The sequence below is a fragment of the Carassius auratus genome, chromosome 28 (genome assembly GCF_003368295.1).
Source record: "Carassius auratus strain Wakin chromosome 28, ASM336829v1, whole genome shotgun sequence".
Taxonomy (NCBI): Eukaryota; Metazoa; Chordata; class Actinopteri; order Cypriniformes; family Cyprinidae; genus Carassius; species Carassius auratus.
This window is the reverse complement of record NC_039270.1, coordinates 26647222-26674496: the sequence shown is the minus strand read 5'-3', so window position 1 is coordinate 26674496 and position 27275 is coordinate 26647222. Positions and strand designations below refer to the sequence as shown.

Sequence of the window (27275 nt, the reverse complement as noted above, 5' to 3'; positions counted from 1 at the left end):
ACTTTATAAATGTCTTTACTGTCATCCATTTAATGCATCCTGAATAAACACTGATTTCTTAAATAAAAATCATACTAACCCCAAACATGTGAACCGTTAACTAGCTGGTTGTGAACAGTTTGCAGCAAGTAAAACTCACTTGAATTCTTTTGTCTATCTGATGCCTAGACATGGCCTGGTCACATGAAGTCTAAATCCACACTTATTCCTTCCCTCAACCCCCCACCACACTCACACTTTTAGCAGCCACACACACACACACACATTCAGGACTCTGTAATTTCAAGTATTGAATTCAGTCATCAATCACATACGACTCAGTTCCATTGCTAAGAATATATTGCAACATTCAGTTGTTGATTATGAGTGTTTCTTCTTTTCATTTCCTCTTGGAGCAATCTTGTTACTGACATTCCTTGTTTGTTCCTCTATTTGTTCTTTGATTCTTGTACTGTTTATGCATTTTTTTTTTTAAAGGTGACTAAAAGTTTCACAGTGAAAAGATGTCATGACATTTTTATTTTCAAATAAACATTACTAAATTCATCTGTAAGTTCAGTGAAACGATCAGACCTCTCACACCTGCTGCTTTGTGTAGTGAAAGGAGGCAGATGGAGAGATGAAGAAAGAGGGAGGAGAAAGGGGAGGAAGGAAAGAAAAACATGACAGTTATTTCTCAAAGTCAGAGGAATCAGTTCTGTCTAGCTTTGGGTAGAAAGCTTTTGGCCAAAATGAGCGCTGGACGCCAGGCATTTAAAAAGCAGCAAACTGAAAAGAAGCAGAGCGAAAGGACACACACTGTTGAACACACTCACAGTTACACTGTACACATGAGTGCTGTCAGGAACATGTCATCTTACAAACACATCTTTTAAAACGTTGCTTCACAGTGCTGCTGACACTCAGTAAAGCCCTTTACTTTTCTTCAGGTCCATTTTTTGTAAATCTGATAAGACAGTTGTATTCATTCCATGTCATTCCCAAAGCAACCTAAAACAAAAAAAAACAGTAAAGTTACTTAAACCATATATAACAGTTTTTCTGTATTTTTGATTGAGCAAATGCACCCTTGGTGAGCCAAAGACCCGAAACGTTTGCATTAGTGAAATAATTAAGTATCTTAATTATTTAAATCTATGTAAGATAAAACAGCATGTCCAAACAAATTCAACTGTAATTTGTTGTTTTACATGTCAGTATAATACAATTGGCAACAGTATAAAAACAACTGATGACAATTTTGAAGGTCATCTTGTGAGTCAGCCATACAATAATCTACATGTACATGTACAATAATCAAGTTTAAGTGTTAAACCTTGAAATCATGCCTAGACAGGTTCTCCAGGTTTAAAAGATCCTTCGGGTAAAGGTCTCTTTAGAAGATCCTTAAGGGGGAACTGGGTCTTATTAAGAGCAGCTAGAGCATCCTGCACCAAAGTCAGATTTTTACGCACCGTACAGTCCTGGAAAAACATTTAAATGAGATGTCAGTGGAAATCATGTTCCTCTGTATATGTGTATGATAATAATGATGATGATGATGTGTCCTCACTCACCTGTACTTCCTGTGTCAGTATCGTCTCCCACGAAGGGAATATATTAGTAAAGGTGAGAGGCTCTGCCCCTTCATCAATAAGATATGCCATGGGAGGCCGTCTAGGATTCCTCTCTGAACACAAAACACCAACAATAACTTCCAAATCAGAAACAGAAGGCTGTGCTTTTTAATATCCATCTGCCCAGACTCACCTTTGCAGTACTGTAAAGCAGTCTCCATAGCACACTTCTTCTCTTTGTCCCAGTGGGGGCGCTGTGAGACTGAAGATTCACAACTTTGCCATAAATACACCTCCAGATAGTTATCCAGCAGGAACAGTGCTGCCAAGAGAATGGTACAACATCATAGCAGTGTGAGAGAAAAATAATGCCTATGTGACTTATACATAGATTTATACATGGCCTTTGAGGTTGTCCAAATAAATTATTAGCAATGCATATGATTATTCAAAAATTAAGTTATGATTTATTTATGGTAGGAAATTTACAAAATATTTTCATGGAACATGATTTTTAATTAATATTCTAATGATTTTTGGCTTTGCTACCAAAAATACAGTAATACAGAAAACAATATATTTATTTATATAGCTACAAATATACCGCAGTGACTTAAGACTGGTTTTGTGGTCCAGGGTCACATATTAATTTAAGATTTATCTAATTTGTTTGTGTGTCAACTTCCTTAAGTACTAAACAGATTGCATTAAGTGTAGTGTTAAACACTTGTTCTTCTTTGTACAGTATGTGAACTTGCTTGCTCTCACCTGGATGTGGCACATCATACATCTTATCCTGGAGGAAGGGCATTGCTGTAATAACACCACTCATGTTGGAGGGGCTAATAAGCTCCACCCCTTTGAAAGTTCCTGATTGGGCACTCAGGTGATAAAGGCGGGGCGTAAAATTAAATTTACCAGGATCTAGAAGGAATGAAATTCATCTCTTGTGAAAAAATGGTTTCAAATGTTCATTACGTGACAAGAAGTAACAAGTTCACATGGGATTTATCAAAGTTTGTTATACATCACACCTTGCAGCATGCAGTCATATGACTTCCTGTCCTGTGGTCCAATAGCATTCCAGAAATCTGCAGGCTCTTTCCCTTCCTCCACTTCCTGGACATTCATAAAGCTGCCAGTTCTCAGACTCAGCTCTGGTGGGCACCTAATCATCACATTAACCACATAAAATCAAACACAATCTGGCAATGTGCATATTTTATTATGTTTTATGAGTTTTCATGATCTAGAGTTGTAAAGATGTTGCTCACATTTGTGTGAGGCGTTGGGCGGTCTGCTTGGCCACCTGACGTGCTTTGCTGTGGGCTTTGCAGCCATGCCACAGGTAGATCTCCCCCTGCTGGCTGTTCAACAAGATCAGTGAGCCACGAGACCTCAGACTGGAGCAGGAGCACTGTACCTCCAACAGACTGCCCTCCACTGGGACGTCACCCCTCACACAGAACAGACGCCAGCCTCCTGAAACACATAGCAAACATATGACGTCAGATGTATTAACTGGACCCAAGGTAGTGGAGAGGATAAGATATTTCAATGAGCAGACCTGTGTCTCTGCTTTGTTGTTGTCTATAAATGACCATTCCTCCCTGGAACAACTGCAGAAAACAGGGCGGCTCCTCCCCTTCTGTTACAAACACCTGAGAACTACACTGATTGGTCAGTGCTGATGACAGGTCCCGCCCACTGATACTGGAGTGACGCCCCTTCCAGATGAAAAGAGCAGATCGTTCCTGACCTACTGCCATTTCATCTCCTGTGAAATTGTACAAAATATTAACTGACACAAATATAAGATTGTTTATATACCTATACAGATTAACTTAGCCATTACAAAATAGATAAAATATTGAAATTTCTACAGTATATATACAGAGTATGGAGACAGAGCTAATTAATGTTATAAAGGTTAAACAAACAAAAACACAACAGTTTATAATATTTTATTGCATTAAAATTTTAATATTATTAAATAATTTATAATATATTATTTTATACTATATAATATATAGCCAAATACGGTGCATTTTTCTTAATTTGTTAATTTCGTTGTTGATTTTAATTTAGTTTATTTTTCTAGAAGTGAGTGTTGCACCTTTTCCCGAAGCAATATTATTCTTATTATTCTAAATGATTATTATTATTATACTTTCATTCTTAAAAATATAATGTAGTCTAAGCAGTCTAAATCAAGCATTTTCAGAATTATTTCTAAATAAATTAATTATTCTAAAGTTTTAACAAACAAATGAATAAATAAATAATATTGCTCTTGATTATATTTACACCTGGTTCAGAATCGCTGCCCTAACACATGTAAAGCCATTCAGTTTAAAAGGTCTTAGCCACACATTCACTCACCTAAGACTGTGAGGCTGTATGTCCAGCATACAGCATATGTGCTGTCCTCACTGAACTGTCCCAAGCTCTCTGGGGAGACCTCACACTCCTCACCCTCTGAAATAAGCCATGTTTTCACTGCAAGAGTGTGTAACTCCGCCTGCTGGCCATCACTCAGAGTGACTGTGTCCCGTCCCCTTCGTACATCCACACCATCCAGAACAATCTGAGACACCCCTGAGAGACAGACTCCACCGAAGAGAGCTCTGGCATCACATGACCACTGCTCAGCTGACACTGGACACTGAGATGACTTTACTGAGACAGTACTGAGCTAGAAAGAGAGAGAATATGCAAAATATAAAAGTGAAAACCAGACGAATATAAAAAATGTTGAGGATGATGGAATCTAAGAGCATGAAAGTAAAACATATGAGATGTTGTTATCAAAATTTGTATATATCAGTCTCCTCACCTCTTGTATAGATGGAACAATGTTATTTTTGTTCACATTCGTCTGTTCAAATGAGTTTGTAAACTTCTCTTTGAACAGTATCGTCTCGTTTTGGTCAAACACACGGCCAAAAAGTGCCCAGTCTGGCCGTCCAATACCCTGCCTGAACATACAAATTGGTCAATTAGTTTGTGATAACAAGTAATAGGTTATTCCACTGACTGTTTTCATCTTAAAATTCATCTTTATTCATTCAGTAGATCAAAAACAAAATTTAATAGTATTATTTTAATATAACTTTAAAATATATTTTACATTATTTATACATTTGCATGTATATAAACATATGGAGTTCATACAGATCAAGCGCTTCTGTAATAAAAAAGAAATGGACAAAAAAAGGGACAAGCCATATATTGAGACATTCTGAAATTCATGCAAATGTTTCAAATGGTTATGCAGATAATATAAAAAATTTATTCATTTAAAAGAATACAGAACAGAAGTATTTTCACTAGAGGACTTTTAGACCCCTCCGAATATATGAAAATACTCCCATTCCAGTGAACGTACTTGTGAATATGGGCACTGCCACCAGAGGGGTCCAGAGGGTTGATCCTGCAGTTGCTGTAGTCATATGCTCCGTCCCAAACCTGCTGAGCCAGCTGAAGGGCCAGTTTCCTCTCGCTGGGGCCCACATCTTTCCCGTGCCACAAATAGAGCTCGCTGCCGAAGTCAAACAGCAGAGTCTGAAATTGAAAAAGTACCGTCATTACATTTCACGAAACACCTTAAATGGGGTTTCATCATGTATAATCACAAGCTGCATATAAAGTACATGTCATTCTTTAGGGAGATCAGGACCTGAGAGGAGTTCAGAAGACTGAGGTCCGGTACGACAGCCCAGCCCTCCTCAAGAGGACTGAGTCTGTCCCCCTGCAGCCTGTAAATACAGTTGGACTCTGATATGGCCCTCTCATAGTGCTCATCATCATCAGCACTCTCTGGACCTGCAGAGAAAAACACACATACAAATGTCATTTGAGCAGTTTTGAAAAATGAAAGTGTTTATGATAGGAAAATTTCTGTTGTGTCTCTTGCCTTTATACTGAGTCTGTCCCCCGAGAAGTTTCCAGAACTCTGCTGCCTGCGGGCTGTCTGTATTTACACCTTCATCCAGGTGAACAACACCTGTTGCCTGACAACCCAGATCCCTCTGGGTCACAATCACCGAGGCCATTTCAGACGCCTGCAACAAACCATTAGTCAACAGCCAGGAGCTCAAGCCCATTCCTTAAAATCCCATTCACAAGAAAAGACAACACTGAACTTAATAACAAAATAATATTTAATGAAATAGGTTTATTGTATTTATTACATTTATTTCAATAAAATAAAATGTATCTATAAATAAAAACACTTCCTTAGTATTCCATATCTTATTGAACACCCAGGAATATACTGCTTACGGTGGAAAAGTTACTGTATTGCCTTAAACAGGAATCTATAGAAGCCCATTTTTGCCACTTTTTTTTTTTGCAATGGTAAGATTACATCTCACAATTCAGACTTTTTTCTCAACATTGTGAGATAAAAACTCCCAAGTCCTATTCTGAGGGGGAAAAAACTTTTGTGAGTTTATATCTCACAACTAAGAGAAAAAAGTCAGAATTGCAAGATGTAAACTTTAAAACTCACAATAAGCCTTTATTTTTATTCAGCGGCAGAAATGGGCTTCCATAGGAATCACTCTGTTTCTGTGTGAACTGATGTACCTTTTCTCTTTCAATGGTGTTGGAGAGTTTTCCCGTCCAGAGGAAGCAGTGTGAGGGTGTGACCAGCAGAAAGCAGTCGCCACTGTTAAGAGAGCGTGATCCGGGCTCCACCAACCGCACCTGCACCTGCCTCCACCCTGGATGAACAGAAACGCGCACAGACCACATTACCCACATTACCCTCACATGAGGATCTTAGGAAATCTCCAAGCATGGAACCCTGAAAATATCAAGTGTGCTTCCATGCCTGATACAAACAATGGAATTTTACAATGTATACTACCATTCAGAGGTTTTGGGTCAGTACAATTTTTTTATCAATAATTTTATTGAGAAGAAATGCATAAAAGAAGAACATTGAATGAATAATAGATACAAATTCATACCTTTAACCTGGATGAGCATAAGTTTGTTGTATGGCACTGTGGGTCTGCCCCCTTTTCCAGAGGAAGAGACATCGGCCGGGGTGCAGTTAGAATTTTTCATAGCTTGAGTAATAAAGTGATATAAAAAAGAAATATGATGGTGCTAAATATGTTTAATGTTGTTAACACATTAATCATGACAAAATAGTTTAATAAGCTAAACCTAAAAAATTGTCAGTGCCTTGACTAATTCAGGAAGATAAAATGGTTACTAATTTTCATTGTAAACCTGTATTATTCTCCATTTCGCTGTTTTCTTCAGACTGCATAAAGTCCTGCTGGATATCTTCTCGAGCAGCAAGAGCACGCAATGGGTTCCTCGAACCCTGGGTCCTGCGGGACGGTCGAACTGAGCGCCTGTGCTCGGCTACAGCTGAGCTCAAACTAAACACAAACAGAGTGTTAGCGTGTATCCTCTCACACACTGAGAAATCCCTCACAGATCTGCATTTACATTGGTGTGTTGGTCTGACAGAGAGTGCTCAGGTCTGGCTCTGTGTCTCCTCCGGTGGTCGCACACGCTGGTAGTGCAGAGGGTTCAGAGGTCGTCTCAGCACCAAACATCTGACTCTCTTGGACTTCACTGGCACAAATGGTTTGTGTTTCTGTGAAGAGTGTGGGAGAGTCTTCCTCCTCACAGCTTGCCTAAAATAACAGACTAACTGAATTAGCTGATATATTATTGTACTTTTTAATATCCATAATTATACTTAAATGTTTGAACAGACTACTGTTCAAAAGTTGGGATTGGTAAATGTTTTTAATGTTTTGGGAAGAAGTCTCCTACGTATATAAATAATTAATTAATTGTCTTCTATTTAAGTATATTTTAAAATGTAATTTTTTCCTGTGATGCAAATCTTCATTTTCAGCATCATTGCTCCAGTCTTCAGTGTCACATGATCCTTCAGAAATCATTCTCATATGATGATTTTCTGCTCAAGATTTTTTTTAAACATTATTATCAATGTTAACATTTTTTGTAGTTGTTTTTATTTTAATTTAATGCATCCTTGCTGTATAAAAGTATTAATATATTTCCTTTCTTTTTAATCTTACTAACCCCAAACTTTATAACAGCATTGTCTATGTATGTCAAAAATACCTTGACTCTCCCCGTCACCTGTGGCTGAGTTTGAGTACTTGTGGAAACTTCCTGAGCTTCATAAGAAAGACTCCTCTAGAGAGGCAAAAAGAAAAAGGAAAAGTATAATAATAGCAATTATCTAGGTTTGGCCAGTCAAAGCTAAATCAAATCAATGAATTATGACCATTATTGACAGTAAATGCTGAAAATGTTTTGCTCAAATATTCTGTGGAACTTAATGGACAAGGCAGCCAAAACATAACACACACAAACACATTCACAATACAATATACATTAAAACAGATGCACTAATGTTATGTTGAATAGCACAAGCTTAGAGCAATTTATGTTTATGAACACATTCATTACATTGACAGTTCTAAATCTAATGTGGACAAAAAATTTAAGAAATTCTCACCTCATTGAACAACATCACATATTGAGGTGTGGAGCTTGAATGAGAGTATACAGAGGAAAACACAGGCTCCTGAAAGGAGAGATAGATAGATTGATTGAGTGAGCGATTGAGTGATTGAGTGAGTAAATGAGCAATTGATTGACTGATTGATTGAGTGTGTGATTGATTTAGCGATTGAGTGAGCGAGTGAGTGAGTGAGTGAGTGAGTGAGTGAGTGATTGATTGAGTGATTGAGTGAGTGAGTGAGTGATTGATTGAGTGATTGAGTGAGTGAGTGATTGAGAGATTGAGTGAGTGAGTGAGTGAGTGAGTGAGTGAGAGATTGAGTGAGTGAGTGAGTGATTGATTGACTGATTGACTGACTGAGTGAGTGAGTGAGTGAGTGAGTGAGTGATTGAGTGAGTGAGCGATTGAGTGATTGAGTGAGTGAGTGAGTGAGTGATTGAGTGAGTGAGTGAGTGAGAGTGATTGAGTGAGTGAGTGATTGAGTGAGTGAGTGAGTGAGTGATTGAGTGAGTGAGTGAGAGTGATTGAGTGAGTGAGTGAGTGAGAGTGAGTGATTGAGTGAGTGAGTGAGTGAGTGAGTGATTGAGTGATTGAGTGAGTGAGTGATTGAGTAAGTGAGTGAGTGATTGAGAGATTGAGTGAGTGAGTGAGTGAGTGAGTGAGTGAGTGAGTGAGTGAGTGAGTGAGTGAGTGAGTGAGTGATTGAGTGAGTGAGTGAGTGAGTGATTGAGTGAGTGAGTGATTGACTGATTGACTGAGTGAGTGAGTGAGTGAGTGAGTGATTGATTGAGTGATTGAGTGAGTGAGTGAGTGAGTGAGTGAGTGAGTGATTGAGTGAGAGTGATTGAGTGATTGAGTGAGTGAGTGATTGATTGAGTTATTGAGTGAGTGAGTGAGTGAATGAGTTATTGAGTGAGTGAGTGAGTGATTGAGTGAGTGATTGATTGAGTTATTGAGTGAGTGAGTGAGTGAGTGAGTGAGTGAGTGAGTGAGTGATTGAGTGAGTGAGTGATTGAGTAAGTGAGAGATTGAGTGAGTGAGAGTGATTGAGTGATTGAGTGAGTGAGTGAGTGATTGATTGAGTGAGTGATTGATTGAGTGAGATTGAGTGAGTGAGTGAGTGATTGATTGATTGAGTGATTGAGTGAGTGATTGATTTAGTGATTGAGTGATTGAGTGAGTGAGTGATTGAGTGAGTGAGTGAGTGAGTGAGTGATTGAGTGAGTGAGTGAGTGAGTGTGTGAGTGATTGACTGAGTGAGTGAGTGACTGACTGAGTGAGTGATTGAGTGATTGACTGAGTGAGTGAGTGAGTGAGTGATTGAGTGAGTGAGTGATTGAGTGAGTGATTGAGTGAGTGAGTGATTGAGTGAGTGAGTGAGTGAGTGATTGAGTGAGTGGGTGAGTGAGTGAGTGATTGAGTGAGTGAGTGAGTGAGTGATTGAGTGATTGAGTGATTGAGTGAGTGAGTGAGTGAGTGAGTGAGTGAGTGAGTGATTGAGTGAGTGATTGAGTGAGTGAGTTATTAAGTGATTGATTGAGTGAGTGAGTGATTGACTGAGTGAGTGAGTGAGTGAGTGAGTGAGTGAGTGAGTGAGTGAGTGAGTGAGTGAGTGAGTGAGTGAGTGAGTGAGTGAGTGAGTGAGTGAGTGAGTGAGTGAGTGAGTGGGTGAGTGAGTGATTGATTGAGTGATTGATTGAGTGATCTGTAAAAACACACTTAACATTCTTACCCAGCACTGAGTTTGGGGATTTGACTCAGCTGTAGTGACATTCTCATCCTACAGGGAGCAGTGTGGAAAAGAAACATTAGACTGACACCTGTGATGTTCATTTGACCACAACAACACATGCTGATGCATTCATTTAATCACACAAAAAAATAATGATAAACTTCAAACTTTAGCTCTCTGTGAAAACACAATGAAATTACCATCTACTGTTACACATACACAGTACAATTCACAAACCTGATGTGCACTGCTTAGACTGATATTGCAGCTCTCTGTAGCATTTTGCTTCTCCTCTTCTTTCTCAGCTTTTGAGTCTGTCAGCCTGTGGACAAGATTTTCTCATTTAATAGGGTCAAAACTAGTAGCCTGGTAATATCAAACTCTGCTACTTCGCTTTGCTTCGTAGACAGAGTCTGGAGGGGCGTAGTTGAGAAGCATTTACTTTCTCGTGGGGGAGCACTTGTCTGAAGTTTAAAATCACTGGTGTATCTGTAAGCCAATAACATAACGTTTAATTATGATGTGTGTTATGCACCGGCCCAACCGTCTCAAACTCCCGCTCTAAACACAGGTATGCTGCGAAAACAAAACCGTAGAGCAATCACAATTATTGCCTTGCCAGATTTTGGCCTCCCCGGTTTCTCGCTGACGATTGGTAACAGTTGATAAATTAAACTTTTCCCAAAACCTGTCGTGAGTAGGGCCACAACATCACCTCCATTCAAAATGTGAAACAAACACTCTTCTTGTCCGGGCTTTAGTTGACAAATGCAGGGAATATTCTCCACAAAAGAGCGAATAGCATCCCGTGTCTCCATATGCGCGGTCATTTTTGATTTCCCTAACCTAAACTACAATCTTAAATTTGTCGCTTACGCTAAGCTTAGCGTCTACGTCATGGCTCACAACACACCCTTTGTTCGTTGATTGGACAGCTATTTTGGAGCCAGAGGAAATCTGGGAGCTGGTTTGCTATCTCAGACTGAGTATTGAAGCGAACTGAAATTGAGCGGCAGTACGAAACTAGTGCCATCAAATGATTAATCGCATACAAAATAAAAGTTTGTTTGCATAATGTATGTGTGTGTTCTGAGTACCTGTCACTGATGGCTGATTCTCTGCTCTGTTCAGTGATCTGGAGGTCTTCTGATAGAGATGGACATAACTCAGGCTTAGGGGCAGATCTCCGTGTTCTGCCAGAGTATGCAGAGGCTTCCTTCCTTGCCCTCTGCCTCCAGGGTGCGCTGGAGAGAGGAGATGGAGATTGATCCGCAGGTGTCATATGTCTCTCTTCTATCATTTCTCTCTCTCTCCGGATCTGCTCCAGGCCGTGTCCATTCAGGTTATCCCTGTCTCTGCTTTCACTCCTCCACACCACTCCTTCAGAAGAGCTCTTTTTCAAAATGCCTTTAATCTGCACTGCCTTCTGGGAGTTGCTATCTGATGTAGGCTTCAGATTGGGTGATGAGGTGAGTTCGGAGGAGGAACCCCACTCCTGTGAAGAGCTCAGCCCAGAGAGACGCACCTCACTGGGCTTCAGATTGATGGACTCAGCCTGCTGTCGGTCAGAGAGGTCAGGCGCCAGATGAAGACGAGGAAGCTCAACAGGCCCTTTCTGAAGCTAAGAGTGGGAGAAAGCTTGTCAATGTCTCTGAAAGTACCAGAGCAGATACTCTAGAATTTATAATCATAAAATAAACAATTCCCTGTATATATACAGTGGTGGCCAAAATTATTAGAACTCTAGTATTGTCACCAGCTAAAAAATAGTTTTAAGTAAGTTTTTTCTATCCTTTGTCAGGCGGAAATATCAGTTTATATTTCCATATATTTTATATAACTTTCATTTTGCCATTGCAATATGTATTTCTACCACATTATTTATTTTTATTTTAAATTAACAAATTATACTGAATGAAATGTCAACCCAGGAAGTGGCATTTTGTTTAAAATGTTGCAATGTGATGAAAACTACCAAAATTCAAGCGTTAATAAAAAATGAATGCATGAAGCTCTTTCCTTTGACATTACATGTTTAGATATTTATACATGCAAAATATTCTGGGGGGGTCATAAGATTTTGTGAAAATTATAAAAAATGTTGCAGTGACTGGCAACTTAAAAAAAAAAAAAAAAAAAAAAAAACAGTGGGGCGAAAGAGTTGCTTTGCTGGTCCACCAGCTAAACATCAACCAGCCAGCAGAAACCGAAATCTGGTCCTTTCATGAGGGTCACTAGATCTAAAGCTCTTGTAACACACTGATTTGCTCACCATACACTGACTAGAGTTACTCCACAAGTGGCAAATGGAGAAGACTTCTAGTAATTACAGATATGCAGACCTACACAGTATGTTTATGCACCACAAATACATTTACCAAATTGACCTCATCCACAGTGATGGGCTGTGTGCGGTAACGTGCACCCTTCTGTCTGCGTCTCCCAGAGGCCTCTAGAGGGCTGCTGTCTCTTGCGGGACTCCCCACAGCACCCAACATGGGCTGAGACAGTTTGTTGAAGAGAGCCAGTTTCTCACTCATCGACAGTTTAGTGCCTGCATCATCCTCTGCATCAGGCTCAGCCTCACCTTCCTCACGCGACTGTGGACTGGAGGAAGAATAATAGACAGTTAATAAGCATCAAATAAGCTCATCATCTTTTTCCCAAATATGCTGTTTGTTATTAACTCTCAGAATGGCTTTTTAAGTCAATGGGCTTTGTAACAGTGGCCCTCCTGCTGTGAGTATTGCTAGAGATTGTGAGACAGATGTCCCGTCTCGGTCCTGCCTACCTCGCTGCCATCACTGTTTCCTCAAAGGTGATTGGCTGAGTGAGTGCTCGAGGATCGTTGTTTCGGCGAACTCTGCGCTCATGGAAACTATTACTGGAGCGAGGTTTAAGGAACGAGGAAGCCTCAGGTGAAGCGGTCTTCTCCAACTCCTGACAGAGGAACAACATTAATCAAAAGTTGACGCCTGTTTCACACATACTCCGTCTGCAGTGCGTATGTGTTGCATATTTTTTGTACGCACCCATGTTAACAGATCAGAGTGTTCACACTGCACGCGGTTGTGGTCCGTCAGTGCGTACCGAGTCTATTTTTGCTGTGCTGCACACGCTGAATTAAAGTGATAGGGCATTGTTTGCGGTAAAAATTAACATGGATTGACATGGAAATGTAGTAATCTCACAATAAATGTATACTAATTAAAACCTACTGTGTTTCACACGCAACACATGGGTTTTTGGCTAGGTTTAAAACAAGAACAAGAGCACCTTTAAATAAACCAGGCAACATAATTTATGCACTTTTATGGAAGCAGAAAAACAAAGTTCATTTAGAAACGTGCAATTGCTTGTAATAAAGATTTAAATGCAAAAGGCAGTCAGTGGTGTTTTAATTTTAAATATTTGGCCTATCCTAACAAGAACAGTAGGCTAATTGTTGTGTTTAAATGTTTTGCCGCTTGCTTGAGCAGCTTATTATACAAACCTAGGAGTCAGATGCATGAATAATATGTTGTTTATATTTATTGAGTTTAAACTAAAACGATTATGAAAGATTGTTACTGTTCTGTGATAAAAGAGTCAAAATGCTGAAATAGTGTTTTTTTGTGTTTTTTTTTTGTGTTTTTTTTTTACATGATTTGAAATATAAAATAATGAACAAATGTTTTGTTTGTGGACTAAACAGCCGCGGACCAGTAGCAGACTGCAAACACGTCCTGTGTGAAAGCACAATGAGTCCGTGCTGCTTCTGCACCACATACGTAACACACACGGACTGCATACGCACTGCAGACGGAGTATGTGTGAAACAGGCGTAATGAATGAATGTTCATGTTACTTAAATATAAATGTGAATGGTGACCAAGCGGCATCAAATTCAAAAAATGACCATAAAAGTGATTTCAGATTTCAGTCGTTAAATTTATGTTGGCATACACTCTTGCCAGGCATACACTCTAATATACTTCACCTTTTGTCCCTGGTCACAAATCACTTTCATCGAATGTAAAACTTTTTTTTTTTTTTTTTCTACTTATGTGTTCCCCACATCATCCAAATAAACACGTGGATGAATAAATTACAGAATTATCGCTGTATCTGCAAAAATGAAATTGCAATGCAATTTTAAATGTCTCTGTTGAAGTGGGTCAATGGCAGAATGAATAAAATAGAGCCTTGGTTGGCACTGTGGGTAAGGAAGACACAGTAACCAATGAAACCCAGTGGGTCACACTGTAACCAAACACTCCAGGTGTCTTATTACCACCTACAGTCCAAAGACAGACATAGAGAGAAAACAGAGAAGAGAAAATATACTGGATCAGAAACAGAGAGACAGAGAGAGAGAGAGAGAGAGAGAGAGAGAGAGAACACCAAAATTGCACATAACACAAGATTTGAATGAGTGCATTCAAAATTAATCATCTAATGTTTCCTAGAAGTTGTTTTTCACAACTAATATATTTGCTTTATTCTGAAAACGAAATAAATAAACTCTGGAAGATCTTTGAATATGAGTGTATGTTCTGAATGTGTAACTTCTGAAAATATAAGACAATGATGCCTGATAAAAAAAAAAGAATAATAATCATAAAAGTTACAAAAAGGTGTATTTTATGGTAGTATAGTCTACAGTATATATAATTAGCTTCTATTGAGAACAGTAAATTGAGAAGTCCCCACATGGGTAAATATATACAAGGTGTGTGTGTGTGTGTGTGTGTGTATTCCATCCATGGCAATGACCTTTTTCTTTTCAGCCTGCAGCAGATGCTAAAGAGATATGATGGGCTCTTGTTTCACCTACTTTAAACAGAGACATCTTGGCAGCTACACTCATCTTGGCTCTGTCATCTGTCTTTACATCCACTGCAAGAAAAACAGCAAGAACATGTGGAAAAGGATCACTGTGCTGATACACACATATTTATCTAATTGAGAACATACCATAACTACCGTTTTTTCAAAGTTGATTGAGTGAACTATAATGAATGAATTTAAAATAACTCAATCCTTTCTATTAAAAGACTAAAAAATACTATTCATATCGTTTTTCTAATTGAGGTTGTCTCTATAGAGAAGTTTGGTCAGATTCCACTCGGTTCTAAACTATAAACTATAAAATGCATACGCGCAAACACATGTGCATTTGATTCACCTTAGATCATAATGGCCAAATGTCTGTGTGAGATCACTAAATGACTAACAAACATATCATACGTACTCTCTCACGCACTCATAAACTCATTGCTCCATGTTTGGCCAAAATCACAGACGGCCTGGCAGATGTATTCTTCACCTGTGTGTACTTCTCTTGACTGGCAGATTTACAGCTGATCTCAACCACACACACACACACACACACACACACACACACACACACACACACACACACACTTCTTCCCTCTGTTTGTCTCTCAGGTCATGTGTGAGCTTTGTTCATTATGCTAACTGTGTTTTTAGATGATCAGATGATCGTGTGTGACTTATCACTGCCCTGAAAAGCATAACTTATATGTATCAGTCTTTAAGCTTGCTCTAATGCAGCCTCGTAAGATTTATCCTCTCTCCGGTAATAAAACAGAGGTCATTATAACTGTTTACGACAGTATCCACTTACTCAAAATATTTGCATGTGTATAAGAGTGTTTATGTTTTGGTTTACTATGGTACACACTTCCACTACACATTGTCTCACTTTGATCCATCGTTTTATTCCATCATAAAACTAGCAGGACTTATAAAAATGTTATTTTTAAAATATGTATTACATTGCACTGATACTATGTAGCGTTAGAGTTACAAAATGTATGAAAGGCCACTAAGACAACAGTTTAACATTCACTGACAACGACAACAAACTGCTTTAAATGTAAGTACTAAAGTACTATATACTGTAAACCACCAATCAAAGTTTTTTTTCTTTAACAAATAAATTAATACTTTATTAAGCAATATCGATATCAATCATAAATGTTTCTTGAGCAGAAAATGTGCATATTAAAATGATTTCTGATTGAAATGTGACTGCAGACTGGAGCAATAATGCTGAAAATTCAGCTTTGCACATAGAAATAAAGTACATTTTAATATAAATATTAAAATAGAAAACATTTTAATTTTAAATTATAATAATATTTCACAATTTTTACAATTTTACTGTATTTTTTTATCAAATATGTGCAGTCTCTGTGAGCATAAGATCTTTAAAAAAGCATGAAAAATTATACCAATCACAAACATTTGAAATGTATACTAAAATTTAATCAACAATTAATTGCAAAAATATTTTATTATTATACCATCACCTTGTTTTCACTTATGTATCTTGTCAAAATGAGCTTCTTACTGCAGGTTTTAACATTGCAAGCACATTAATTACTTAACAACTTATATCACCTAAATTAAAAATGCAGCAATTTTAAGCACTTACTTTGTGAGTTGTCTTGATTTTCATCGTCCATCCTTCTGTGAAATAAAGAAAACATGAGAGCTCTCAGAGTAACAGGAAGCAGCAGACAATCAAACTCACGTTCAAGCACTCATTCAAACCTTCTCATGCAAAGTAAAAGATACACAGAAAAAAGTGAGATGACTTCACGCCAGATCTGCTGTAACAAGCCTCTCCTGCATTACAGGCATTGTGACAGACACAGACACATCTGTGCAGGTTAAAAGCATGACATAATGCACTGTGAGCTCTCACACACACCCTGTTTGATGATCCTATCAAGCACTTCAAATACACGCTAAACTCATTTCCTGACTCAAAGGAAAGGACTGTGCTGACTTATGATCTCTGACATCTGTGAATATATTCCAAGTAGTTGAAAGGTACAATAACACTAAAACATCCTTGGATTTCACTCTTAAATTATTAAAATAGCAACAAACACGCCCAGCCTTTTCTTAAACATTTGTTTGATTTTATGCAGTGATACAACATGTATGAATTATAAATATACCGTATTTTTCGGACTATAAGTCGCACCTGAGTATAAGTCGCATCAGTCCAAAAATACATCATGATGAGGAAAAAAAAAACATATATTAGTTACACTGGACTATAAGTCGCATTCATTTAGAACCAAGCACCAAGAGAAAACATTACCGTCTACAGCCGCAAGAGGGCGCTCTGTGTCTTCAGTGTGCACTACAGGAGCACTGAGCTGCATAGAGCGCCCTTAGACGGTATTTACATATTTCTCTCGGTTCATGTCAAATTAATTTTGATAAGTAAGTCGCACCTGACTATAAGTCGCAGGAACAGCCAAACTATGAAAAAGGTGCGAGATATAGTCCGGAAAATACGGTATGTGTGAGTGTGTGTTTAGTTATACTTTGGTTTAGGGACCAAATCTCACTTATCTCATAAGCATGCATGTTACTGGCATTTTGGCTGATTATTATAAAGCACATATTCATGTCTTATTCAGCATGAACATATTCTACATCCTTTAATCCTATACCCAATTATAAAAAAATATATATCTAACAATTCAGACTTTTTTTTTTAAGAACTCGCAACTCAGAATTCTGATTCTTTTATCAGAATGCTGAGTTTACTTCAACTGTTATTTTGTTCCCCCCACTGAATAAAAAATTTAATTGCTATTCTTCATGACAGTTTAGACTTTTTCTTGCAAAACTCAGATCTAAACTCAAAATTTCAAGAAAAAAAAAATGAATTTTAAGAAACCTAAATTGTAAGAACCTTTTATTAATACCATTCTTCTTTCTGTCTTTCTTTCTTTCTTTCTTTATCCAGTGGCAGAAACACACTCCACTTCATGTACATAGACTACTGTTCAAAAGTTGGGTTCGGTGCAATTTTGAAAATGTTTTTGAAATAAATTTCTTATGCTTACCAACTACAGAAAACTTGTGTAACATTAAAAATTTATTTACTTTCACTTTAGATCAATTCAAAGCTTCCTTGATGAATAATAGTATTCATTAAAACCACAAACTTCTGAATGGTAATGTATGTAATGTATGTAAGCAATGTTCAGAGGCATTTGCATGTACGAATGGTTTTGTCACATCTTAAAAGGTTAATAATAAAGTTAGTGTGTCTAGTAAGCAGCTGCTGTAAGCACACTGCAGGCCTAAGAGGAGATCAGAGACAGTCGTCTCCGTACCCGCAGCTGTCCTTTATCTCGCAGGCTGTTACGGGTTGAGTACGAAAGCGTTCACTATTTTTGCGGCTCCCTGCAGCATCCCCTGGCATGTATCGACGGGCACGCCGACGACTTCCTTCGGCAGCTGGTTGAGCTGCGAGGTCAAGAGTCAAGGCCACCACGCCACCATCAGTGGCTCTAGTATTTGAGTAGATAGACCATAACAGACAAAGGAGAGGAAGAACATGTGGAGAAAAGAAACAGAGAAAGAAGCAATGAGTCAAAGGAAAAGATTAGAAAAGAGCTCTGCTACTCCTCACAGCACACTGAAGAAGGTAGTGTTAGACAGAATCAACTACAGGTGCACATTAGCATTGTGTTAGCACCACAAAATGTGCACAGAGTACAGTTCATTTCATAAAGAGATCAGAGATAGACTCCAGTGATAAAGATAAACTAAAGTGAACCTCAAAATTTTATATTTTGCATACAAGGATAAAGATCCAGCCATCAATGAAATATTGTTTGACATATTTAGAATTTTGAACAGTTAGAATTGAAAAAACAATGTGAAAACATTTAAAAGCTTTTTAAATGTTTAAAATCTTTTAAAAAGTGAAAATTAAGTATATTATTTGTTGATTGATTAGACTGGAGCTGTTTTATATTTATATGCTGTTTTATATTTATATACTACCATTCAAATTGGAGGTCAGTAAGATTCTTTTATGTTTTTGAAAGAAATATTATGCTCAAGAATGCTGCAATTTTTTGTTTATGTAATATATGCGTGTGTACTGTGTATATATGAAGTATATATAGATACACTCATATACAGCATATATTTTGGAAATATTTACATGCATATACATTTATATATTTATATCCCTATATTTTATATAAATATATTTAATATATAAACATAAAACATATTTCTTAAATACATACATTAAACATATACACAGCACACACATATAACAAACCACAAATATATTTTTTGGATGCAATTAATCGTTTGAAAGCACTTAAAAATATATAAAAATGGTAATATTGTGAAATACCATTACAATTTATAAAAACTTTTTTCTATTTGAATATATTTAAAAATAGTAATTTATTTTCCTGTAGTGCCTCCAATCTTCAGTGTCACATGATCCTTCAGAAATCATTGTAATATGCTGATTTGCCGCTCAAGAAAAACGTATTATGATTGTAAATTTTAAAAATGGTTGTGTTTTAGAAACTGATATATTCTTTTAAGATTTCAAAATGAATATAAAGTACAAACAACAGCATTTATTTGAAATAGAAATAATATGTTTGACCAATTTTAATGCATCCTTGCAGAATAAGAATAATAACTTTTTTTTAAAAAAAGCTGACCCCAAACTTTTAATTAGTAGATTATACATTATATTAATATGGATTGTATATGAAAATATATACAGTGTTTTTTGCACAATTTCAAACATATTTTAAAGTAGACACATTATGCAAAATACTAGAGTGAGAGTTAGCGCTGACCAAACAGCTGAAAATGTTTTGCCTGGGGTAACACAAACAGAATGAAGCAGGAAATGAACACACACACTGAGGCGTCCCTACACTCTATCAGACGGAGCTGGGCTCGAGGTTTGCTGTAGAAGAGCGTTCTTCAGCTGGCCTACTGATACATGAGTGTGTAACTGAGGAGTGTCAGGGGTTGAGGGCCCATGGGAGTCTGGAGGGTTTTCCCCAGCCACTGTACCAGACGAGCCCAACAAACTTTCCCTGGAGAGAGGCAGAAGACTTCAGCTAGAGACAAGAACTGGAGGAAATAAAGCGTGCACGGAAGGGACAGCTGAGACACAACAGGGACAGGGCTGGATATAGAGAATAATAAAAGTGTAGCTGGAAAAAATATATATTTAGGCTTAAACTTTTTTTGTTTGTGTATTGCATATAACATTTCCATCCATTTGTATTACACAGTTTTGACATAAAGAAACTAACTTCATGTGATGCGTATTTGCCAGTCGTACATAAATTAAACAAATAAGAATTCAGTAGTAGTACTAATAAAACTGTATGTTTTAAATACACAGTAACAAGGTTTAAATATTTCTCATCAACAAATCAACTTTGTTTCAATCTCACACATGTGAACTAACTGAATACTGATTGTTCCACAACTTTCCATATTTATAATTTTCAACTGAATTAATGTAATTGTTTCCACAATAAACAGATGCATGATTCTAAGCAAGTTTAATAAATAGCATTAAGACCTATCTTCATTATAGTTGCTTATTAGCATTCCTATGAGTAACATATTGGCTGTTTATTAGCAATTATAAAGCACATATTCTGCATAACCATATTCTACATATCTATTCCTACCCAATACCTAAACTAAATACCTACTCTGCCTTACAAACTATTAATAAGCAGCAAATAATGAGTTTATTAAGTCATAGTTATTGGCTTGTTAATTGTGAGTATTGGACCTTAAAGTGAAGTGTGACCAGAATTACAATAAGTTGGGCTGGAAGGAATGTCTTAAATTTTTTATAAAAAATTATTATTTATTATTTATTTATTCCTTCTTTTTCTAGCTTGTAATTATTTGATCATTGTCTAAAACTTGGTGTACAAGCACTTCTTGTGTCTGTTTGCCTCTTTAAGAAGAATCGCTCTATAAAACCCCCAGTTGTAAGTCGCTTTGGATAAGAGTGTCTGCAAAATGACTAAATGGAAATGGAAATGTACAAAGGCACAGGAAAGCTCACCTGTTTTGGTGTGTGTTCTCTCCACGGGTGTTCACCTTACACCCATTGGAGATCTTTTCAGGAACAGGCCTCTCTTCCAGTGGTGTTTGTCCATTCCTCCCCATCCCTCCATTCACTCCTCCCGAAACAGACTTATCCACATAGGTAGAGTCACGGACGCCGCGTCCTTCCCTCTCTCTTCTCGACCACTTCGATGGAAGCTCCTCTTCCTGGCTGCCGTAACGCTCGGCCAGCTCTCGGCGTCTCTCTGCTTTGTAGCGAGCTATCCGTTCAGCTCTGGACTCCTGGCCTACACTTTCCATTTTATCCATATCATGAACTCACTTTGGAAGTCTGAAGTACAACTCCTGGTGTGTGATTAAGATGATATCAACACCTCAAATTGGAAAAACAAGGGAGGAGTCTCAACTGAAGAAAGTTTGGTTGATCAGAAGCTCAAATTACAGCAGGTTCCTCTAATAATGGATTTGTGTACCATCCCGATTATTTCCCCGAGGACATGACACTGCTGCAAAACAGTTCAACAGACACATTCATAAGTCATACAGCGGTGTCACATAACTATAAACGGGAGCATTTAACAATCATCTCCACCACAAATATAGGTATGTTTACTTTTTAAAGGCTATGAACCTACCTGTAAAACTAGCATTTCTCTTTTTTATTTATCTGTGTAAATGTGCTCCATAACCTGTTTTGCTGAGCTCCTGCATATGGGAAACTCCTCTTGCACTGACACGCTACACCACTGAAGTACAGCTTAACACAGCAGTCTTTGAGAGCAAGCCACAAGCTGATCCATCAACACAGGTGCATTTAAGTATATTGCAGTCTCAGCAAGTATACTGTTATTGTCCTGCTAACATGAAATTAAAAAAATATAATAACACTTACAATTCCCTCCAACAATGATTCCTACATAAAAACAAACAGCTCCTTAGACCAGCTTAAATTTCAAGATATAAATCCCAATTAGCATGCACCATCATAAAATGTTTAAGCTAGCCTAACATGTTTCAGGTATTTTAAAATACCCCCACTGACTTTTTAATAGCTCAAAAAAGATTTTTTATCATCACCAAAGCGGCATTAATTACAGTTAAGTACAGTAAAATCAGCAATATTATGTGATATCATTAAAATGTTCAATTACTGTTTTCTATTCCAATAGATTTTAACATTTCATTTATTCATGTGATGCAAAACTCAATTTTCAGCATCATTACTCTTCAGTGTCACGTGATCCTCAGAGTTCATTATAATATGCTGATTTGCTGCCCAAGAAACATTTAATATTTTTTCAGGATACATTTATGAATAGAAAGCTCAAAAGAATAGTAAATGTAAATGAAGTAAATGAAATCTTTAGCAAAATTATGAATCTATTTCCTGTCAGTTTTGATAAATTGAATGCATATCCTTGTTGAATATTTTAATTTGTTTTTAAAAAATAAATTAATTTCAAAAGTACACTGCTGCTAATTGCTAACTGCTTTTTGGATATTTTTTATTTTATTTTGATTGATTGATTGATTGATAGTGAAAAAATCTTCTTTTAGGAACTGTTCACTGAAAGGTTCTTTGGTTCTTTCTTCTATGGCATTACTGTAAAAACAACGTTTTGGAAGCTTTATTTTTAAGAGTGTATTGTAAAGAGCAATAACATGAGGAACCTGAAGAACAAGTGGAGCTAATGCATCTGGTCTGCCATCGTCTTGTTATTCACACTCATCTGTAATACATGACATTACCCAAACATGCCTTCCTAAATTATCATTTATGTGTCCACAGATGTTGTTACCTAGCCACCAAACTCCCATAACAACGCAAACACAGATTTACTCATACAGAAATAATGACATCATCATGTTATCACCCATATAACATACTGTAGACCTGGCATGTGGTGGATGGTCGACCCATGGGAGCCCTGCAGCAGAGCTGCTAGGGAATGTACCATGGTGTGTGTGTGTGTGTGTGTGTGAGTGTGTGTGTGGGTGTGTGGATGGCCAGACTAAAGTTGGTGATGAGACTAAACTATAATTACCCATTACTCATGTTTGAAATAAGCCCTTTGGAAGTGTTAAGAATAGATTTGAAATGGGAATATCTAGCAATGACTGGTTTCAATTAGTCCATCAAAGAATAGCTATGAGTGTGAGTGTGTATATGTGTGCGAGTGTGTGTGTGTGTGTGTGTGTGTGTGTAGGGGTCCTCTGCTCCTAAATAAGCAAACTGTAAGCATCAGCATTCTGCCAGATCCTCTCACAAATGAAACACAATAGGCCCAGTATAACAACAGCGCAGAGATCCAGCAGTACTACAGCAGAGAATGAGCTACTTCACTCAGCGAGCCTTATATGGTGTTTCAGGAACCCATAGTTTGAGCTCACAATTCAACTCATACCATGAGGAATCACAATTATTATGACCTTCTGATATAATAGTGCTCTTCCTCCGAGAGGACACCATTTTCAACTAAAATTGGAAAAATCTTTTGTGTCTTGCCCAACAATAGCTTAATAGTTTAAACTTTTGAAAATGGTTTCAAACTGCAAGTTCTTGAAAACATTATCATCTCCATGTAAACTATGAAAAACGTAAATTTGTGAAAATGGTGGTCTTAGCCATGCATATTACATGTGCACTCTATAGAAATGAGTTTGGAGCAGGTGTGTATTGTTTCTTTACAAAGTGACATTACCACTTGTTATGGTCTGGCATGGATCATATAGCATTTTTTGTTTTTATGGAACTGAACAATACAGAGCCCCACACATGGCATGCAGTAAGAAAATAGTAGGCTTAATCATGTGCATTTACTATTTCATTCCTTCGGTTTATAAATTGTGTGCATGATTTACTAATTCATTCTCGATTTTGCACACGATTTATAAATCGAGAGAACGAGTTTTAGTACACTGAGGGAACAAATTATTAAATTGTTTGCATGATTTATTTATTTTTCTTGCATGTCATGTGCAGGACTCCGTAGAACAAGGATCATTTTGATAATGTAGTCATCTGTACACAAAACTTTTCAAAAGTGCTAAGGAAAAACATTTTCCATTCTTAGTTGTTTATAGATTATGTTTATTTAAGATGATGTGCATTTAAATGGACAGTTCATTCAAATATAACATTTCTGTCATAATTTCCTCACCCTCATGTCATTCCAAACCTGTATAAAATCTCTTTCTTCTTGCAAATAAATATTATGGAAGTCAATGGCTACTAGCAACTTCCAACATTCTTCAAAATATCTTCTTTTGTACTCAACAGTGGAAAGAAACTCGAATTACACGATGGTGAGAAAATTATAACAGAATTTTCATTTTTGGGTCGACCATCACTTTAACTCAGTGTCATCACAGTTAAATATAAGAAGTTAATTATACAAGCTGTACAGGTATAAAGGTTTTAAACCTAAAGATTTAAAACATATTGTTTTGTTTACATACAGCTCATATCAGAAGAGCCTGTTCAGTACTGCATTAAAAATACTTTTATCCAAATCAACTTGCATTGCATTCAAATTATACATTTACATATTATCAGTTCTTGCTTTCCCTGGAAGTAAAACCCACAAACCCATTGTGCCATACTCCACTGTTCAAGCTACAGAAAAGACTATTGATTTTTATTTAAGTTATAATAAATAAACACTGACAAATGCTGTTGTCAAATCTAATCTAATAATAGCTCAAACCTCTTAAGGCATTACCAGACAGGATCTTCAGCAGCATTGCCATGTTCTTTCTAGAGGGAGCATGTCTTGTCTGAGAGTGACTTGCCTGAGAGTTTTAACAAGCTTAGCAATGTTATGACCCCTGATAAGAGTCTCAGATCAGGAGAGCAAAGAGTGTTTTAACCATCTATTTATGTTAAAGATAGATCTGCTATGTGCTTTTAACAACATCTTTGTTTTCATCTAATTAACTTCTGACTTTGATATTGCTTAAAACATTTGACATTTTAATTATTTGTCCTTACTTTTATATTATGTGAGCCTTTTAAAGACACGGTTTGTAAGCAATGATGTCCCTGCACTGCATCCAGCAGTGAGCAACCAAACAAAGCTGTTACTCTAGAGCCAGAGAGACAGAGCGAGTCACGTGAGAGGGAGTTTGAGGATATGGGGAAAGGCACCGTAGTGGCTGGTTGTCGTTTGGGATCAGTTAGACTCGTCAGTCCTTAATCCAGTAACTCTATCTGGCATGGACATGTGCTGAGCACAGACATATGCAAACAAACACACACACATAGACAGCAGCGTTCACGATTCACCAGTCACGACTGAGGTATTCTCAGCACACGCTACTTATCTTGCTTAATAGTCGCTGGATTAATTGTACTACAGCTAGCTTACGGAAGGTGTGTTTTCTGAATTTCTGGCTGATGATAATAATAAGAGTCCACAGCTTGTATTTCAAGTATTTCAAGATGCATTTGAGACAATTAGGCATCTATTAAATGCCAAAGGGCTTGTTCATATTCAATCAGCAGGTGAGAATCGGTATGATAAACATCCTAAAATCGGCTTTAAATTATTGTTTTATTTCTGCTTTTTGTCACCATACTAATGAACCAGGCTACAAAAATAAATATTTCTGAATATCCATGATAACAACAATTATTTTTATTATTTATTTTTATCACAAGATACTCTCGGTTATCATCCGGGACCTATCGAGTCCTATAATATTAATTAACATTATAATAAACTATTATTATTGTTATGAACAAAAAATGTTACAATATTGTTTAATAGTAATATTTACTAAAATAATATGTTGTCATTTGTTATTAGCTGTTAAGACTAAAATATTACATGTTTATCTGATAATTAATGGCTGTTATGTTAGACAATTCACTGTAATAGAGTAATATCAGACAAGCAAGAGTGTGTTATGTCCATACATATTACTACAATATTAGCCATCCATTAGTACTAATTAAGTACATATTAATGCCTTATGATGACCTTATGCTATATCTCTAATCCTACCCAATACCTAAACTTAACAACTACTTTACCAACTATTAATAAGCAGCAAATTAGGAATAAGATAATAGTGAAAAATTTTCCCTATTCTAAAGTCTTGCCTAAAACGGCAGTATATTTGTGTGAGGAGTAGGGTTAGGGGATAGAAAATACAGTTTGTACAGTATAAAAATCATTATGTCTATGTTGTGTCTTTGCGTGTGTGCGTGCATCTGTTAAATCAATCGTTATCAAATGGTTGAAGAATGCAAAATGGAAAAAAAAAATATATATATATATATATATATATATATATATATTGGCATAACTACTCTGTTTGCAGTAAGACATACTACTTCAAGACACATCCTATGACATGTCATTCTGATCTGTTACATCACAAGGATTCAGCGTAGACCAAGTTCATGGATTTACAGCTACAACCATGATGGGATTCCAGCATTTCTAGCCCCCATCCTGCGCTATGATCTGGTAATGCAATGTCACGGTTATATTCAACACCATCATGACAGACATAGTAATAGTCTTAAGACAAGTGGTAAACAGTACAACACAAAGATGTTTAAGATGCTAACCAGGAACAGAACGAACATAACAAATGCCAGTGGGCGACAGAAATGACATAGCTTTTGACCTTGGTTATACTCACACAACACACAGGTCACACAAGCTAGGAAAGTCATAACCCTGACACACACACACAAACACACAGAATACAGACATGAAGAATAACTAAATCATAACCTCATTGCAGGCCACAAAGAAAGAAATTCGAATTGTCCCATTATGTTCACTATCCTTCACTAGTACTGTAATTGTCACCCACAACTTCCTTAAAAATATGCAACTGATCAAGGTGTATTGTAAAGCGTTGCGGCATCATGCATACAGAACGCATTTATATGCACAGTATATATTAATTACTAAAAGCAGTCATCATACTGCTAATCAAATTTTGATGAAAATGCAGACGACCACAATATGAAAATAATTCTCAGCATAGACAAATGATTCTGCTAAATCAATAAATGCATTTGAATTTGCAGTAGCGTAGGCTACATTTATAGATAGAAAGTTGAAGTGAGTTCTTGGGTTTGAGGTGTAGGCTATAGGTGCGTTTGATGCGCTGAAAATAGGTTCAAGCAACCAGATATATCTGGTGAGCAGGACAGTAAAGCAGATATAACATTTCACTCATTTTATACAGTAAAGATCCGCAACACAATAAAAGCACATTGTCTGGTCTGCAAGCAAAATCCAGCGCGAGAGTTCATTAGCATACACGAGAAAGACACTACTGAACTGTTAATAATACACGGACTGTCAAAGCAACTTTATGAAATGAACTCAAAAGCTGGTCGTTTTGTCGTTAATTTTCAAAACTATAGAAAAGTCTGTCTGTTGTTATTCTTAAAACTGGTGATAAATGTAACGGCAGAAATGAATGAGTGTACTTACTCGGTCTGTGTGGATCAGCTGTGCGCTCGGATCAGCTCTGACAGCTTCACACACACACACACACACCACCCCAATGGCCAATGAGAACGAGTGAAAGGCCC

At 37.1% G+C, this 27275-nt stretch overlaps 1 protein-coding gene across 6 annotated transcripts; it reads right to left on the bottom strand.

Annotated features, from left to right (window-relative positions):
* Positions 1 to 21: 21 nt before the first annotated feature.
* LOC113047342 (supervillin-like) lies at positions 22 to 27275 on the bottom strand. Of its 6 annotated transcripts, XR_003276245.1 has the most exons (31): positions 27175 to 27275; positions 20712 to 21219; positions 19549 to 19713; positions 17965 to 18141; positions 16257 to 16291; positions 14631 to 14692; positions 12606 to 12754; positions 12193 to 12421; positions 10912 to 11435; positions 10052 to 10136; positions 9815 to 9862; positions 8077 to 8145; positions 7677 to 7751; positions 7026 to 7216; positions 6801 to 6955; positions 6533 to 6634; positions 6147 to 6283; positions 5473 to 5620; positions 5236 to 5381; positions 4945 to 5120; positions 4392 to 4534; positions 3939 to 4253; positions 3124 to 3333; positions 2831 to 3038; positions 2591 to 2724; positions 2325 to 2480; positions 1750 to 1878; positions 1557 to 1669; positions 1316 to 1463; positions 816 to 990; positions 22 to 585 (listed from the first exon to the last, which is right to left on the bottom strand). XR_003276245.1 is itself a non-coding variant. In XM_026208700.1 (30 exons), the coding sequence occupies exons 2-29, from the start codon at positions 21020 to 21022 to the stop codon at positions 1329 to 1331; spliced, it is 4518 nt and encodes a 1505-aa protein (XP_026064485.1). In that variant the 5' UTR covers positions 21023 to 21219; positions 27175 to 27275; the 3' UTR covers positions 22 to 990; positions 1316 to 1328. The 6 variants fall into 6 exon arrangements, 5 of the variants coding, with proteins under 5 accessions (XP_026064485.1, XP_026064482.1, XP_026064484.1 ...); XM_026208700.1 differs by having other exon boundaries at positions 22 to 990; positions 12202 to 12421; XM_026208697.1 differs by lacking the exon at positions 27175 to 27275 and adding an exon at positions 21349 to 21583 and having other exon boundaries at positions 22 to 990.